The following is a 17,513-nucleotide window of genomic DNA, read 5'->3' on the forward strand; positions in this document are numbered from 1 at the left end:
CACGAGACACGTTAAAGCCGCATCAACAGCAAATCCGCAGAATCTGGGCCTCCGCGGTCAGGAGCCCCACTCCCGCCCTCCTGGGCATCCTTTTAGCCACATCCCCACTTTGGTCCCTGGGGTCTAAAATGAGACTGTTCAGAGAAGTCTGGAGAATGTAAAGATCAGGCAGCGGATGGCGGCCCCAATGCAGCAGCAGCTGGGATGGCCCCGGGCCACGGCTTGGGGCTCATGCAGTCTTTCAAGTAGCCAGTTCTTGGAGACCACGGTTTAGGGTTGGAGTGGCAGAAATGCAAGCTCTGGTGAGACCTGGAGAGGTTTGCCAAAGAGGCCGGAAGAGGGCCCTGGTTGCCACAAAGTGAGACAAACCCACACACAGAGATAGGGATCCGGGGACAAGGTCGCAGGGGCAGCAAGTGGCCCCGTAACTGAAGGATCAGCGCAGCAACCAATACTCCAGGGCAGCAACCCGCACTCTGGGGCAGGAAGGGTATGGAGACTACAGCCGTCCGAGGAGGCAGGAACAGTGAGATGCTGGGAACAATCTGACTGCCCGTCCAAAGAGGAATGGCTAAACACCACGCTTTATTCAGAACAACAGCAACAGCCAGCCCTAACCGAGTGCCCTGCCGGTTCCAGGCACTGTCCTAAGTCCACTGCACGTACCACCTGGCCTCCAGCTCGACAGCAGCCTGTGAGGTCAGTTACTCCTGTAGGTTCCTTTTCACAGATGAGAAAATCAAGCCTCAGAGGCATTTTCTGCCTAAAGTCACGCAGCCAGTAAGTAGTGATGCTGAAATTCTAACCCAGGTGCTTGGTTTTCTCCAGGAAGCAGTAGGAGTTCAGACAATAGAATAATCTGGGTGCATCTGAACTGACTTTCAAAGAGCTTCAAAGCATGTTATTCAGGGAAAATATATAAAAGGCAGTTTATAAAATAAGATGAACAGCAAGATATCTGTTTTTTAAAAAAGGAATTTTCCAGTGAGAGGAGAAATAACACCCACGCACAGAGAAATTCCAGGAAGATACAACACTAATATTATTTATTATTATTTATGATTTAAAATAAATATATGAAAAATTAAGAAGCAGTATGTAAAGGCAGGTAGGATTGGGGACTGGAGGATTCTGCTGCCTGCCTGGGGCATGAAGAAACAACTGAATGTGAAATAATGCTGAAAGAGAAAATCATGCTGAGAGAATCAGAGAAATTCTCTGCAAGTTCCCTGGGATCAGGGCAAGAGGTACAGGTCTCCAGGGTGGGATCTAGGATCTGGTCCCCACTTTACCAGCTGAATTTTTAGGAGCAGAAAAGATTTGATTTGCTATAAAGGTACAAATTATGTATTTTTAGCCTGGCTTCCATCCTGACCCGCAGCTTCTCTGAGTGCAGATGGATTTGCAGTGTCCCTCTGTCTATCTGTGTCCCTCCCCTAATCAATGGCTCCCTGCCTGAGGCTGTTTCCTCCCTCCCTTAATTACCCATTTCAATCCCCAGCAGAAGGCCAAGTGCCCCTGGGCTGAGAGCAGACTGCTCGCTCCTTTTATCTCTAAGGGGTTGCCATGGCGGGGACATGTACCTTCAATAAGACTCCCCATTTTTGTGTGTCTGTAGTTTTTTGGTTTTTTGGTTTTTTTTTTTTTGTGTCTGTTTTCCTTTTCTCACTCCTCATTACCCTTCACCCTCTGACCACAACTATCAGATTTATTCTGCCACATTTCAAGGTTTTGTGGACACAGACCTTTGAGTGTGCTCAGTTCCTATTTCCTTAACACCTTAGAAAATGAAAACAAATGACACCAGAGGGACAGTGTCAAAGTCCTTCTCTAGGTCGCTGTTCTTTCAGGAGTGAAAAGATAAGTTGGGATGATTTTAGAATGTTCTGAACAGCCTCCGGGACCTGGTAGGTGTTGTTATAGGCAACGTCTGTGAATATGGGTTCCATCTTGCCTGCCCTAAAGGCCTGGAGGGAAGGGAGGACCAGGGATGGGGTGGTCGCAGACATTCCTCCTGGTCTCTTCTGTGCCCACTTCCCAACCCCGGCTCCGGATAATCCGCTCACACCACAGCAACTGACTAGTCTTTCTAAGATAGAAACCAGATCACCCTCCCTCTTTTAAACCCCCTGATGGCTGCCTGGTCCTTCCAAGATGAAGTCCAAGCACCTCCACGTGGCCACAAGGCTCTGCAAGGTCTGGCCTCCCCCACCTTCCGACCTCATCCTCCCCCTACTACCCTCCTCTGGCCGGAACACTCGGGACCCATGGCCGCTTTTCTTAATTGGCATGTACCAACTCTACTGTCGCCTCCTCTGAGACCCTGCCTGCCCGGCCCCCAAATTAGACCCTTCTTCCCCCATTTCTCTCTGATACATCTCCCTGTTTATTTCCCCCAGAGCAGTCATCACTGCTGACATCATCCTGTCATTTGCTGTTACTTTGTCCTCTGTCTGTCATAGACTGAATTGTGACATCCCCCCCCCCCCCAGTTCATACACTGAAGTCCCAACCCCCAATGCGACTGTATTTGGAGTTGGGGCCTTAGGGAGGTAATGGGGTTAAATGAGGACATAAGGGTGGGGCTCTAATCCAAGCCGAGAAGAGAGAGCTCTCACCAGAAACCGAATCTGCTGGTGCCTCATTCCACTGTGAGCAAATATATTTCTGTCATTTAAGCCAACCAGTCTATCGTTTTTTGTTATGGCAACTAGACCAGGCTAATACAGTGTATCCTCTCATTGGGATATAAATTCCACAAAGGCAGGATTTGACTGTCAGTTCAGGGCTGTGTGGCCAGTACCCAGCACGCTGCCTAGAACACAGCCGGTGCTCAGGAATGCTTGTTAAGTGAATGACAGAGTCTTTTCCTGCACATACAGCCATCTCTCCCCATTGCCTATACCTGCTGCCAAGTAAACCAGTGGTTCTCAAGAGGATTGTGGTACCACTTGGGGCACCTGGAATTTTATGGGGACACTTTTACTGGGGACCCTAGTAGCATTTAGTGGGCAGGTGACAGGAGTGCTAGACATTCTGCAATTCATGGAATAGTCCAGCAAAATGAAGACTTTTCTGGGTCCTACCTGGCTTTTGAATAACTCATCAGACATTGATGCAGGTAAAGACTTGGTTTTAATGATCTGATCATATGACACAGGGGTCAGCAAACTTCAGTCCAAGGGCCAAATCCAGCCCACCACCTGTTTTTGAAAATGACACTGTATTGGAAAACTGCCTTGCACATTCATCCACAGGTCATCTATGGTTGCTTTCAAGCTACAAGGGCAGAGTTATGAGAACTGGCACAAAACCCCAAGGCCTGAAAAGTCTGAAATAGGTACTATCTGGCCCTTTTACAGAAAAAGTTTGTTAACCCCTGTCCTAGCGTTTCAGTCCATTTTACTCATAAATATAAAGGATTTTTTGTGCATACATGAGACTTTGCAGTAATGCTACTGTTATGGGCTCACCTGCAGCTGTACCACACTGCAATTGTCAGTTCCTCCTAATCCACTATTTGACAATATTCAATTATGCTATGGAGAAAACGAGAGAAAGAGATGGGATGCATGAAACTCATAAGAAGTATTATATAAACTTAGTAAGCAAGTAGCTTGTGAGATACGGGCAAAATTCTAAAGATGTGCGAAGAACAGAGAATAAGAAAGTTGTATGATGTACTAAACGGAATATGTGATAAAAAGGATGGAAGAAAGACAAGTGTCACTTATGGACAGAAACGAGCGAAAGGAAGAGGTAAATTACCTCCAAGCCGACAGTTACGTCAAACCCCCACTGGTGACAACCCGTCTGGCCCCAAGTATCCTCAACCCTAGAAATATGGCTGAAAGTCAGGACTGCCCAGCTGGGTAACGAGGGAGCCACAGTGCGACCAGGCAGAGTTGCTCCTGTGCGTCTCCCTGAGCGCAGTGGTGGGCTGGCTCCGAGCACCTTTCAGCTGCTGAGCCCCTGCTCAGCTTCAGCTCCGGTCCTACTGACCACACACACCATCACCAGGAAGGCTGATGGGGCTGAGAGAACGAGAGAGACAGGACACATCTAGAAGCCGGGGTCCAGGCTGTGCGGCCCTTCCACCTCCTTGGACGCTGTCCTACATGTGTCAACTTGTTTGAAGTCGATTTAATAAACCATGTTATCTGAGCATCTTCATTTGTTCTGGGAGCCTTATCCCCGTGACCTCTGGGATAACATGTCCCTAGAGGCTGTCACTCCTTCAGGGTAATTTCACAGTGATGCTACTACTGTCAGTAGAAGGACAGCCATCTTTTGTTTCCTTCGGATTTCACCAAGACCTGTCTACCATAATGGAAGTTCAAGTTGCCGATGGCCACACCCTGAAGGTATCTGCCTGGCCGTAGAACTCAGCTCATCAGCCACTATCTCGTGAGTCTTCATGTGGTTGTGTCTGAGTATTTCATTTGTGTTGTCTGGGTCATGCCTGTGCAGTTACATGTTCAACTACACAGTTTATAAATTATGTTACAGTAAGGGCATTCTGCTTGACTTAAAAAGATACACATAAGTAGGTTCAATTATGTATGAATTAAATTTCAAGATAGTGAAACGGCTTTCTAGGACATAAAAAGTGGGGATGGGGGCCATTGGGTCTGATGGGGTTGAGAGCCTGGGTGTAAACAGCTCTGCTGTCCAGGCTGCTCACCACTCACAGGCCTCAACTGCCTTCTGAGGGAAACTGAGGGGCTGTTATAACAAAATACCATGGAATGGGTGGTTTAAACAGCAGAAATTCATTTCTCACAGTTCTGGAAGCTGGAGGTCTGAGATCAGGGTGCTGGCTGATCTGGTTCTTGATGAGAGCTCTCTTCCTGGCTTCAGACGGCTACCTTCTCTCGCTGTGTCCTTACGTGGCCTTTCCTCAGTATGAGAAGAGGAAAGAGAAAGAGGTCTCTCTCTCTTCCTCTTCTTGTAAGGACGCCAGTCCCATCAAGATGGCCCCACCCTCATGACCTAATCTAACCCCAATTCACCTCCCAAAGGCCCCGTCTCCAACTGCCATCACCTTGTGGGTTAGGACTTCAACTACGTATTTTGGGGGGACTAAGCATCCAGTCCATAGAGCCTGCTAATCGCACTCACCCAACTCCAGCAGTAATCAGGTTAAGAGTTGGCTTCATTCACCCCTTGGAGTTGCGTTGCCCAATACGGCAGCCACTAGCCATTTACATTCACATTATAATGAACTAAAATCAAACAAAATTAGAACTTCAGTTCCTCAGTTGCACTAGCCATGCTCCCATGCTCAATAGCCATCTGTGGCTGGCAGCTACTACGTTGGACAATGCAGATAAAGAACGTTTCCATCATCACACACGGGCCGGTGCTGCCTTACTGAATTGTTGTTTATCAAACTCCCTCCAAATCCCCCAACTAACTCTCAGTCTCTCCAGCTGTTTTCACCTGTCACCTCCAGCCATCACTGGGAGACAGGGGTGACCAAATCAACCTCGTTACCAAACTGGAGGAAAAGACCATCCATTTAACTGCGATATGTCCTAAATCCAGAAGACTTCAGCGCAAGCAGGAGGCAGCAGGCCTGCCAACACGCGTGAAGGTGACAAGAAGGTAACCGCCGAGGTGGAGGAGCTGCATGCACAAGAGTGCCGACAGGTACCAGAAAACCTCAGCCAAGTCTTCGTGAGCAAAAGAGTTGCTGATTCACACCAGGAAACTTGACCTCAGTCCAGGAACCCGTGGGATGCCAAGCCTGGCTCCTGTCTTGACCGACACAGGGAGACCGGGCAGACTTAGCCTGCTCAAAACTGGCTGGGATAGGACAGCCTCAAAGTCACTGCTGCCAAGAAGAAATAGGGAAATACTCTAGCCTACCAGGAGGCCACTGGGTTCCAATTTGGCTATAACCACACCCATCACCCAAGTCGTCTGGGACTTGCCTCACTGATTAAAAATAAGCCAGAGGTGGAAACCAAAAGGGGTGATCTTTCTGGCTCCCCAAGTCACCACTTGGCTTGTAATTTTCTCCTTCCATTTCTGGTCTCATTATCTATGGTTCAGTTAAAATACGGAACCAGATTGCAACACAGAGCACAAAGACCAGCCATATACATGTCTGTCTGCTTCACAAGGTGTTTTAAAGATTACTTACACCCATTGTCAATGTTGGGAAGAATGAGATATTATATTAATATACTTTTGAGGATTACCTTGAAAAATGGAAAGATCTGACCTCTCTGGGGTCCCTTTCCAGTGTGGCAGCAATGAGCTAAAGCTAAATAACCACCCCACCCACCAACTTCGATGGGCGTGTACTCTCCAATTTGCCACAGATCCCACCACTCCCAGGAACAGAACCACTTCTTTCACTTAGAAGAATCACATCCCAGAGGAGTTTAATTCATAGAACTGTAGGATCATTTGAAAGAGAATGACAATTGTTCCTGATTAGATCTGATGCCAGTTTGTTTTTTTGTTTTCTTTGTTTGTTTTTGTCGTTCTGACTTTTACTTTGGTGTTCTCTGCGGCACCAAAACCAAAACCAAAAAAACACCCAGACTCAAACTTGTCAATCTTTTCATCGATGGCATCTGGACTTCTGAATCATGGTTAGGAAAGCCTTTTCCACTCCAAGGTTATAAAAAGTTTGTTCATTCTTGTTCTAGTACTTTTATAGTTTTACTTTTGACATTTAAACTGTCTATCCATTTGGATTTTCTTCTGGTATACAGTAATAGGAATGGATCTTTTTTTTTTCTTTCCCAGATGGCTAACCTGTTGTTCCAACACCACTCACTGAATATTCCATCTTTCCCCACTGACCTGGATGTCATCTGTCCTATGTTTTGTCTCTTTCTGGTCTGTTCAGCCTTCTCTATTAGCCAGTTAGTCTAGTTAAATATCAGAACCAGAAGTTTTATAATATATTTCAATATTGGTATGGCTGGTACCGCACCACTCTTTTTGGTAGTTTTTCAAGTCTAATCCCCTACTTCACAGAAAAGGAAACACAAATTGGTCAAAGATCTGAAAAGATGCTCAAACTTGTAAGACACACTTAGAAACTGCTACCACACTGAGATACCATTTTCTCATGCATCAGACTGACAAAAACTCCAATAATCAGATGACACTGGGTTGGCAAAACAGGCACTCTCAGACACTGCTGGTAGAAGTTTAAATGGATAGGATCCTTACAGAGGGTAACTTGAAGATATCTACCAAATTTAAGTATGTACTTTCCCCTTGACCCTGAATTCCACTGCTGGAAACTTGCCCATCAGATACACTTTCAGAAAAACAAAACGATGGACATATAGGGATATTCAAAGCCATATTGATGGTAATTGCAAAAGACTGGAAACACCCAATAAGGAACTGGTTAAATCATTTACAGCATATCATTCAAAGGAATAATAGGCATCTGCGGAAAGAATGAGGAAGCTCTTTCTATATATTGACTTACGAAGTTCTCCAAGGTCCACACCTAAATGAAGAAAGCAAAGTGCAGAGAGTGTGTACAGCATGTTACCTACGAACACAAGAATACGTACAAGTATTTCTGCTAAATTCTGAGAGGCCATGCGTTGCGCAAAATCCTGCAATAAAATAATGGGATTGATGGGGGAAAGTAGGGGTTTTCCCTGCCTTTGGTATAATATAAGAGGAACTCCCATAGAAGAGGGCACCCCCATGGTTTTTAAGCCCCGTGCCCCCGGCCCCAGCCTTATAATGCAGATTTCACCAAAAGGGGCGTTTATGCTGATGTCGATGGCTCAAAAGTCTCAAACTGGTCTTTCTCTTACCACAACAACTTCCTAAAACACAGAGTTCAGGAAAGAGAAGTGAATTGGGGAAAAATATAAGACCATCAAATCTGAATTTAGGATAACAATAATATTTTACATTTGTAGAGCACTTAGTTTTGCCAGGTGCTATTCTAAACACTGTACGTACATTAACTCATTTAATTACTGCAGCGCCCCATGCGCAGATCCTATTTGTATTCCCATTTTACAGGGGAAGAAACTGAGGTACTAAGAAGAAACGTGGCTCAAGGTCACGTGCTGGTACACTGAGTGCACAACTGGGAAGTTAAGTGGCCTGACTTCAATTATGGCTTTCAGCGATCATGTTACAAAATCAATGAGAGAAACAAAAGTCCACTCTGCCGTTACGGACCTCATCTATGTGCCCATGACCATTCCACCTAGTCCCCCAACAGCCCCCCCGGGGGGGGGCATCCAACCCCTCCGTGGCACCAGCAAGGTCTTACGACATACTCGCAAGATGTTTTTTCTTTTCTTTTTAATCTTTCTGGTCATTTCTGTGAACAGCGGTGTTTTAGCAGGAGAAGCCAAAATGGAACAACAACAAAAAAATCAACCCCCTAAGAAATGTATTTCAGCTATAAAAACCCCTGGGTGAACTTAAAAAAAGAAAACAAACAACCATGAAATGGCTGAAGAACGGCTGTGAACTTTTCTCTTTAACGTTCACTGTACATTTGGTGGGGAGGCAGTGTTATCCATGCAGATACACATCTCCAACCAGGGCCTTGGGGCTCTGCTGAGGTTTCTGGAAGTTGATGAAATCAGGTAGAAGACCCAGGGGGAGGCCCCCGGGCTTACCTAGTGCTGGCTCTGTGACCCTACGCAAGCCAGGCAGCTGTGGTGCCTCACTGTAAACGATGGGGTGCTCCTGACCGAGGTTCTTCTTGCTGCTACATAGTTATGATTTTCATTCTTAGGAAGGAAAAGGACTCAGCCCAGCTTCTAAACACGGACCAGTTTTACTCCAAGTCGGTGCTTTCAGGCCTACAACTCAGTCTCCATCTCCCTCTTTATTCCCTTCTTTGTTGCCCCCCCACCCCAAAACTAAGCTCCACCAACGTCTTCTGCTCTGAAATGTGCACAGAGTAGTTCGAGAGTTTATTTCTCCTCTGGAACAACTTGAAAAAAAAAAAGTTAATAGGAAGCACATGGGCATGGTGTGTGAGCCTTCTGTGTGTTTGCGTTTGAAAAAAAAATACTTAAGGAGGACTATGTCAGGCTTGCAAAATGCCTGGGCTGTCTCAAGAGCAGTTTATGGCCATTAGCATCAGACCGAAGGCAGTTAATTGGGACAAAGTCCAGCTGGCATCTGGGCCACGAGGGCGATAAGAAAATAACCTGGATTATTCCCATGGTCGGGTGGGAACAAAGCAGGAGATGTTTTTCCATTTGTGAGAGGCTGATGGGGATGAAGGTGGGGGGCAAGGCTCTGCCAGGGCTCGTCCATGCAGGATCGTCTTCTAGATGGATCTGGGAGAGTGTGGAGGGCAGGCTGGTGTTGGGGTTACGTGCCTGGGCTCTGGAGTGTAACTGCCTAGTTTCAAATCCCATGGCCACAACCATGTGACCTTGGCTACTTTACCACGCTGTGCCTTAGTTTTTCCACCTGTAAGATGGGGACAATGATAGAACCTACGTCTTAGGGCTATTGGCAAGATGAAGAGGAATGGTGTGTATGCAGAGCTAGGATGGAATCTGGATTCCTGAAGGGTACAAGGAAATAGCTGTTGGAGGAAACGGCATAGGCTCCGGAATTCTACCCTGAATTCCAGCTCAGCACACTTAGTGGCTCTGGGATCTCAGGCGAGTCATTTCTCCGCTCTGAGCCTCACTTTCATCCTGTGTAAAGTGGAGCTGGTGGGGTCCACCTCACGTGGCTGCTATAAGGACCAGAGAAGAAATAACATATTCTAATAACATATGTCTCCATCCAGGGTCGGGGGGCTTCTGGCTTCACTTCCTAGTCTCATCTCCGCTACTCACTACACCCAGATTCTTGGCTCTCCTTTGGAGTCTTCTAACACTACAAGCCTTTTCCTGCCTCTGGGCCTTTGCTCTTGCTGGTCCCTCTGCCTGGGCTGTCCCGTCTCTAGCTACTCATGTGCCTGGCTCCTTTCCATCACTCAGGTCTCCCTAACCTCCTGGGTAATGTCCATCACCACTCCCTTCATCACTGCCCATCACACACCACCTTGTCTTTGTCCTTCACACGATTTATCACAATCTGTAAGGATCAATTTATTTACTTGATCACTGTCTGTCTCTCTCCATGAGGGAATTGTCTTTATTGACTGCTGTGTTTCCAGTGCCTACAAGTGCCTCAGTAATACACAAGGAATGAATGAATGGATGGGGACCCACTCCTACATAACTAAACTCACTTATTACACTGGAGCAGGGTTGGGGGTGGGCGTCTCAGACTAAAGGAGGGTGGACCGTGTTTGTCTTCAACCTCTGTAGCCTTAGAAGCCCCAAGGCAGTCAGTTCTGTTTCTGTTGTAAGAGCTGAAACAAACTGGTTGAGACTGACCCAAATGCAAGTCCCAATTCAGTGTCTTCACAAGCCTTTATCATTAGGATTGGTGCCACCTGAGGATGGGTCCCAGAAGTTTATACCCTTCTGTGGGACCCAGAAAGGCCACTGTGGGAGACAGAGGTGACAGCAGAAACAGAGGAGGCAGGAGAGTACCAAGGACAAGAGCAGACTTTGAGTGAGGCTGGGAGTTGGGGATCCACCAGACCCCCAAGAGACCAGACACAGCCCGTTTCTCATTGCACCTGCAGTAAAATCTAAACTCCTTGCCCTGATGCCGGGCAGATCAGGCATTTCCTCTATGCCTCAGTCTCTTCTCCTCCTTTTACTTGGATGGTGAAAGAGTGGAGGTAGGTACAGGAGAATCCAGCAAGCCAGTTTTTTTTAGGGTGCGCAGGGTGGGAGGTACACACTGGTGTTTCTTCCCTGAGGCTACCCAGTGGGGATGCAGCGCCCAGAACCTCCTGCCTGCTCCTTTCCTCCTTCCTATCCAGTATTCCCCACAGCTGGCATTTTTCTGAGTCTACAGTGGACCTGCCTGTCCTATCACACTTAAAATCAAAGTCAGCACCTTCCCACAGCCCTCAAGGCTCTACATGATTCGGCCCTGCCCTCCCCCAAGACTCTCTCCTTCCACATCCCCTTAAGCCTGCTCCTGCCTCACTGGCCTCTATTCTCTGCCTCAAACACATTAAGACACTTCTCTCCACACAGCTTTCGTATGAGCTGCTCCCTCTGCCTGAATGCTCTTCCCCCAGGTCTGCGCGTAGCTGCTTCTGCCTCACACTTTAGGTCTCTGTCCAATGTCATGTCTTCAAAGAGCCTTCTCTATGACTGTCTAAAGTTACATGTCCCACCTCTCCTGACTCCACAACTACCCATCACTGTCTATCCAAAGAGTGTGTTTATTTGCTTCATTGCATTCAACCCCTTCCAAAATTCACCGTCTACTTGCTGCCTGGTTTATTGTCAGTCTCTCCCTCCTGCTCTGGAATTGCCATGAGTCATATCTCCTCTGCCCACCACTGCAACTCTTGAGATAGATCCTGGCACATAGTAGGTACTCCAAAAAAAATTGCTGAATAAACGAATGAACGACTGGACACTCAACTCAGGCAGTGAATTAGAGACGGCTGGGAGGGGCCGCAGCGCCACACTCACCGTGCATCTGGTAGGTGTATGGGCTCTGTCCAGTGGGTGGGGTGCTGAAGCTGGAGCCGTAGCTGAGGAATCCGCTCTGGCCAGGGGAATGGTTCAAGCTATCTTCTGTCTTGATGCCTTGGAAGGAGGAAAAAGAAGCACCAGGCACACATAATTAGGATGCTTCCTCGTCACCCCCAGGAGAGCCAGTAAGTCAAGACAGCATGCAGTTTTATGAGCTGAAGTTAGCCTACATATGAATCTTGCCTGGTCTGCGTATTTTAAAGAAAAATCTGAAATCGGTTGCTTTTGTTTAAACAACAGGAGATCCCCCCCCCCAAAAAAACCTAGGCTTATGGCTTCTCTCTATCAACAGGATGATCTAGAAACCGCATGCCTGAGTTCCCACGTGATGACAGGCTTCACCCGCAGGATCCCCAATCTGTGTGCTTCCCAGGTCACCACGGATCCCATACTGTCTCTGAGACACTGGCTGGTTTTAAGATGCTGTTTTTCCATTGCAGTGTTTTTTAGTGTTGTTTGTTGTTTTTGCATCCTAGGACACATTCAAAAATGAGAGAGAGAAAGGCAGGCTAAGAAGGTCTCATATTTTGCACATGCCGTCAAGCTTCATGCTTCCTGCCAGGCTCTGATGGTAGTCAGTTTACCACCCCCCTATTCCAAGGACTGGCTCCATATATGGCTTAAACGTCTATCAGGATTTGGGGGCGAAGGTGTTGAATGAGCCATTTGTTCTTTGTAGAGATAATGCCACTGACCCCTAAGACATGCTCACCACTCTTCTTGTGGGGGGACCTGCTTATCCAAAGGCCACGGTTACAAATCTGCCTTCCGCTTCAGCCAAACTCTTCATGCTTCCCCAAAGCAGAGACATCAATTCCATGAGTGAGGGGCTGGAGAAGGGATTGTATTAAGGGAGGGGGCTGATCCAACATCAGTAGCCCATACATTATATTTTTATTTAAAATGTAATAAACTTTGCTTATCTTTGCTAATCTTATAGGGGTAAAATAGTATTTCGATACTATTTAAATCTGCGTTTTTTTTTTTCAAAGAACACTTCTAGTTCTGGGGATAGTTCTGTAATTGTGGTTTCCCTCCTTCTCTCCCACTCAGCCCCATAAATAAAGAGAATGCTTAGTAAGGTAAAAACGATGGATTTTGGGCTGGAGTCCCAAATGGTTTGCTTCATTACTGGGTGGCCTGGTCAGTGTCTCCTCCAACCCCAGCCTGAAAGTCTCCTCCCTTACAAAATAAAATGCTGATTCCTGCTGGCAGGATTATCGGGAGATGAAAAGAAGAGGAAAAAATGAACATACGAGGCTCTGAATGAGGTATTTAGAAACACGCATCTCTTGCACACAATAAAGCGAATATCGAAATAAAGCAAGTCACATGGCTTTTCTGGTTTCCTAGTACACATAAAAGTTGGGTTTACACTATACTGTAGTCTTATTAAGTGTGCAATAGCATTATGTCTTAAAAAACAATCTACATATCTTCATTTAAAACTACTTTATTGCTAAAAAATGCTAACCGTCACCTGAGCCTTCAGATGATGGTTACAAAAAGAATTGCAATTTTTTGCTGGTGGAGGGTCTTGCCTCAATGTCGATGGTTGCTGACTGATCAGGGTGGTGACTGCTGAAGGCTGGGGTGGCTGTGGCAATTTCTTAAAGACAAAATGAAATACGCTGCATTGGTTGACTCTTCCTTTCATGAACGATTTCTCTGTAGTGTGTAATGCAGTTTGACAGCATTTTACCCACAGTAGAACTTCTTTCAAAACTGGAGTCAGTTGTCACAAATTCTGTCACTGCTTTATCAACTAGGTTAATGTAACATTCTAAATGCTTTTCTGTCATTTCAAGAACCTTCACGTTATCTTTGCTGGGAGTAGATTTCATCTCAAGTAACCGCTTTCTTTGCTCACCCGTAAGAAGCAACTCCTCTTCGTGAAAGTTTAACCGTGAGTTGCAGCAACTCGGTCACGTCTTCCAATGTTCCAATTCTAGGTCTCGTGCTAGTTCCATCACACCTGCAGCTGCTTCCTCCACTGAAATCTTGAACTCCTCCAAGTCACCCATGAGGGCTGGCTCGGTGGTGAAAGAGGTCCAGTTTCAGCCTCCCTCAACTTTCTACATGGCTTCCTCACTAAGCGTCATTATTTGTAGCTTTTGATTTCAAATGAGAGATGTGTGACCCTTCCTTTCACTTAACACTTTGAGGCCATTGTAGGGCTATTAATTGGCCTAATTTCAATACTGCTGTGTCTCAGGGAAGATGGAGGCCCAAGGAGAGAGAGAAAGACAGGGGAACAGATGGTCAGTGGGACACACACAACATTTATTGATTAAGTTTGCTGTCTTTCTTACCTGGGCGCAGTTTGTGGCATCCTAAAACAATCACAATAGTAACATCAAAGATCATTGATCATAAATCACCATAACAGAACAAAATCAAAAGGTCTGAAATGTTGTGAGAATTACTACCAAAGTGTGACAGAGAGACATGAAGTGAGCAAATGCAGTTGGAAAAATGATGCTGACAGACTTGCTCGATGCAGGGTTGCCACAAACCGTCGATTTGTAAAAAATGCAGCAAAGCAAAGTGCAATAGAACAGGGTCTGTCTGTACACCCATTGGTTTCTGTATTATCTGTGGCTGCTTCTGAGATACAAGGGTAGAGTTGAGTAGTTGCAATCGACATCGTATGGCCTGCAAAGCCCAAGAGATTTCTTATCAGGCTGTTTACGGAAAAAGTTGGTCGACCTCTATTCTATGTAAGGAAATGCAGAAAGAGCAAATGAGAAACAGCAAATCCAGGGAGGTGTGTATTTGAGAATAAAGGGAGGACATCTCCCTTTTTTTTTAATGTTGGATGGTCAGTTCATGGGCATTTGTACTGCTAGTCTTTATGCTTTCACATGTGTCTTAAATGTTGCATAATAAATAGAGGAAAAAAAACCCTCCATACTCTGACCTTGCCTCTAGTTTGCTCAATTGTGTTATTATTTCCCTGCAGCTATTTAAACAAAGGTAATCATGCTACTTGTCAGGGAGCAAGGAGAGAAGTTTCCTAACAAGATTCAACAAGGTTCGTCCAGACGGTGAGCAAACACGGCTTGCTGGGGCACAGGCATGTTTGCAGGGAAACGGCTCTTCATCTCGCCTGTCATTACTCAGTGATGTGGACATCCCGGGGATGTGTGGCAGCCGGGCTTCTCCTGTACTGATTGAGCATTTCCCTTGGGGCGGGCCCTGTGAGGTAAGCCTTTTATATAGATCAGGGGTTGACACATTATGGTTGGGGGCCAAGTCTGGCCCATTGCCTGTTTGTGTAAATAAAGTTTTATTGGAACACAAGACACACCCATAAGTTTACACACTGTCTGGCTGCTTTCATGCTCTGATGGCAGTGTTGAGTGGCTGTGACAGAGATGGTATGGCCCAGAAAGCTGAAAATATTTACGATCTGACCCTTTACAGAAAAAGGGAGCTGACTCTCGATGCACATGATCTCATTTCATCTTCACAACAACCATGAGGAAGCCAGACTTGGTGTCACTCCCACTGTATAAAGGGGGAAACTTGCCCAGGGTCTTAGGACCAGCAAGGGGCAGAGGTGGGGTGTGAACCCAGGACATGTGATCCTACCACTTATGCTGTATTCTCAGGAAATGGATCCTCTGAAAGTAAGCGAGGCTATAAACTGACTTTGAACCAAATTCATTTCCACCTGATGCCATGTTTTGTCTGGAAACAGGGCTGGTTTGCTCTTTTATGCTGAAAAATAATCCAGCTTCATTTTTCTTGGCTGTCAGCCAAGCGGGGTAACTTACGTGTGATTTTATCACAAATCGATCACAGGAGGCATAGGGGTTAGAAGAGATGCCCACACCAGTTGGCGAAGGTCTGTCATAGGTAATCCCCCAGGACTGATGAAATGTGTGCTCAGGCAGAGCTCGGCGGTTAGGGGCCTGGACTCCAGACCTAGGCTGCCCGGGTGTTAACTCCACCTCTGCCGCCGACCAGCTGGGGGCCCTGGGCAAGTTAGTTATCCTCTCTGAGCTTCCATTTATTTATCCCTTGAAAGAGGACAATGATGGAACCCTTCCTCCTTAGGATTGAGTGGGGGATTAAAAGAACTAGTGGAGACAGCGCACTGAGAACTGTGGGCGGCAACAACTCAGTGGTGGAGACTAGATCCATGCCTGAGCCGGTGCCCCAGGACCCGTCACTCCTAACTCCACAACTGCCCTAGAATGTGTCTACTTCTGTCTGTCCACTGCCCGTCAGACCTCCACCATTGCTCCACTCCAGGCTCTCTGTCTCCCAACCTGCCTTCCTGTTTCTCCTCTTGCTTCCTCCCAATCCAACCTCCCCACAACAGCCCAACTGATCATTAAAAAAACCGGACTGTATCAGATAGCCCTCTGTTTATAAACCTGCCAATGAGTTCTTGCTTCACTTGGAATAAAATCTTTCCCAGGTTCAAAGGCTCTGCCCACCCTGCCTACCTCATCTGTACTATGTTCCAGCCACTGGGCTTCCTGGCCTTTCCAAATCTCCCATCCCCAGGCCTTCCCATGGGTGGTCCCCTCTGCCTGGACACCCTCCCTCCTGCGCTAACACACGGTCATCTGTCAGTTCTCAGCTGAATCAACTCCTCATCTAAAAGGTCTCCCCTGGCACTGGAACCCAAATTAAATCTTGCTTTTCTGTTCCCTCTCACAACTTTCTTCTCTTCCTTTGTACCAGCCATCTTAATTTGAAATAACACCTACAATTTTTACAAGTTCATTTAATATTTTTCTCCCTCTAGGCTAGGGGTGGCAGACTCAAAGGTCTTCAGAGGACAGGCAGATAATTCAAGTCAGTACTGAAAACTGGGGGAGGACTGTGGTGAACATGAGCTAACAGGGTCCACCCTATTCAGACCCACCCACTCCTGACACAAAAATGTAGGCCCAGTGCTGCCCGATCATCTGTTGTCATTTTTTTTGACATTAGAAATAGGAATTTCAATGTAAACATTTCCCATGTAAAAACTGGCAATTAATTTTTAAAATGTCAAGTACATTTTACAGATTAAAAAAATATCCATGGACCACATTATCTGCTGGCCTTCACTTTTCAGCCTTTGTTGTAGACTGTAAGCTCCACAAACATTCTACTTGTTGACCACTGTGTATGCCCAGCACATAACCCAATGCTGAATGAATGAATGAATGAATGAATGAACAAAAGGACAAGACAGAGGGAGGGAGGGAAAAGAGGGAGGAAAAAAATTCAAGTCTCTGCACTCTAGCCACACCATCTAGTCGGGAAGAGAAGATGATCATATTAATGTAACAGTTGAAGACACGGAGGCATGGAGGAGCCAGGGGCAGCTGGGGTTAGGAGGTCAGTCTCCTGCTGGCCAGTCCTGTTCTTTCCACTGGATACCGTGGATTTGGGTGGACTGGACAGCCATCTGCATGGATGTCTGTGGTTCTGCCTGCCCCCTCCTCCTCTGGGGACCTCTTCTCCTTACATTCAGATCAGTTGTCTTGGGTGAGCCCAACATGACCCGGGTTCCATGGGTGTACACATGGTGAAATGTGGCCATCCACAGCATTCCATCTCTCTGCCCCCGTATTTGGGTCAGAGATGGCCATGGGAGTCCAGTTAGAGGGATCTCTGGGACTATGTGGGGAGGCTCTCTTTTTGGGGAGTTATAGCCTGGGACTGCCAAGGATGCCTTTGGTCCCACAGTGGAGAGCCTGCCTGAGACAGAAGCCCAGACAAAGGGAAGCAGAGAGACTAATTCCTCATATTATTGCTTATGTACCTGGATCCAACCCTACCTGAAGCTAGTGCCCTAAGATTTTTCAGGTATGTTTGCAATAAACACCCTTATTTCCTTAAGCTAATTAGTATTGGATTTTTGTCGTGTGCTACCAAAAGGGCTTTGGTTGACACACCAGTTAAGATGGGAAGTAACAGCAT

The 17,513-nt window shown here is 46.5% G+C and overlaps 1 protein-coding gene across 2 annotated transcripts in view; it reads right to left on the reverse strand.

Moving 5' to 3' along the window:
* EYA2 (EYA transcriptional coactivator and phosphatase 2) overlaps positions 1-17,513 on the reverse strand; it is a 214,808-nt gene that overhangs the window by 114,285 nt on the left and 83,010 nt on the right. For both annotated transcript variants that reach the window (XM_031433690.2, XM_031433691.2), the window contains one exon: positions 11,523-11,639. In XM_031433690.2, coding sequence (XP_031289550.1) covers positions 11,523-11,639 — 117 coding nt within the window. The remainder of the gene's footprint in view (positions 1-11,522; positions 11,640-17,513) is intronic.

The sequence above is a fragment of the Camelus dromedarius genome, chromosome 18 (assembly GCF_036321535.1).
Source record: "Camelus dromedarius isolate mCamDro1 chromosome 18, mCamDro1.pat, whole genome shotgun sequence".
Classification (NCBI taxonomy): Eukaryota; Metazoa; Chordata; class Mammalia; order Artiodactyla; family Camelidae; genus Camelus; species Camelus dromedarius.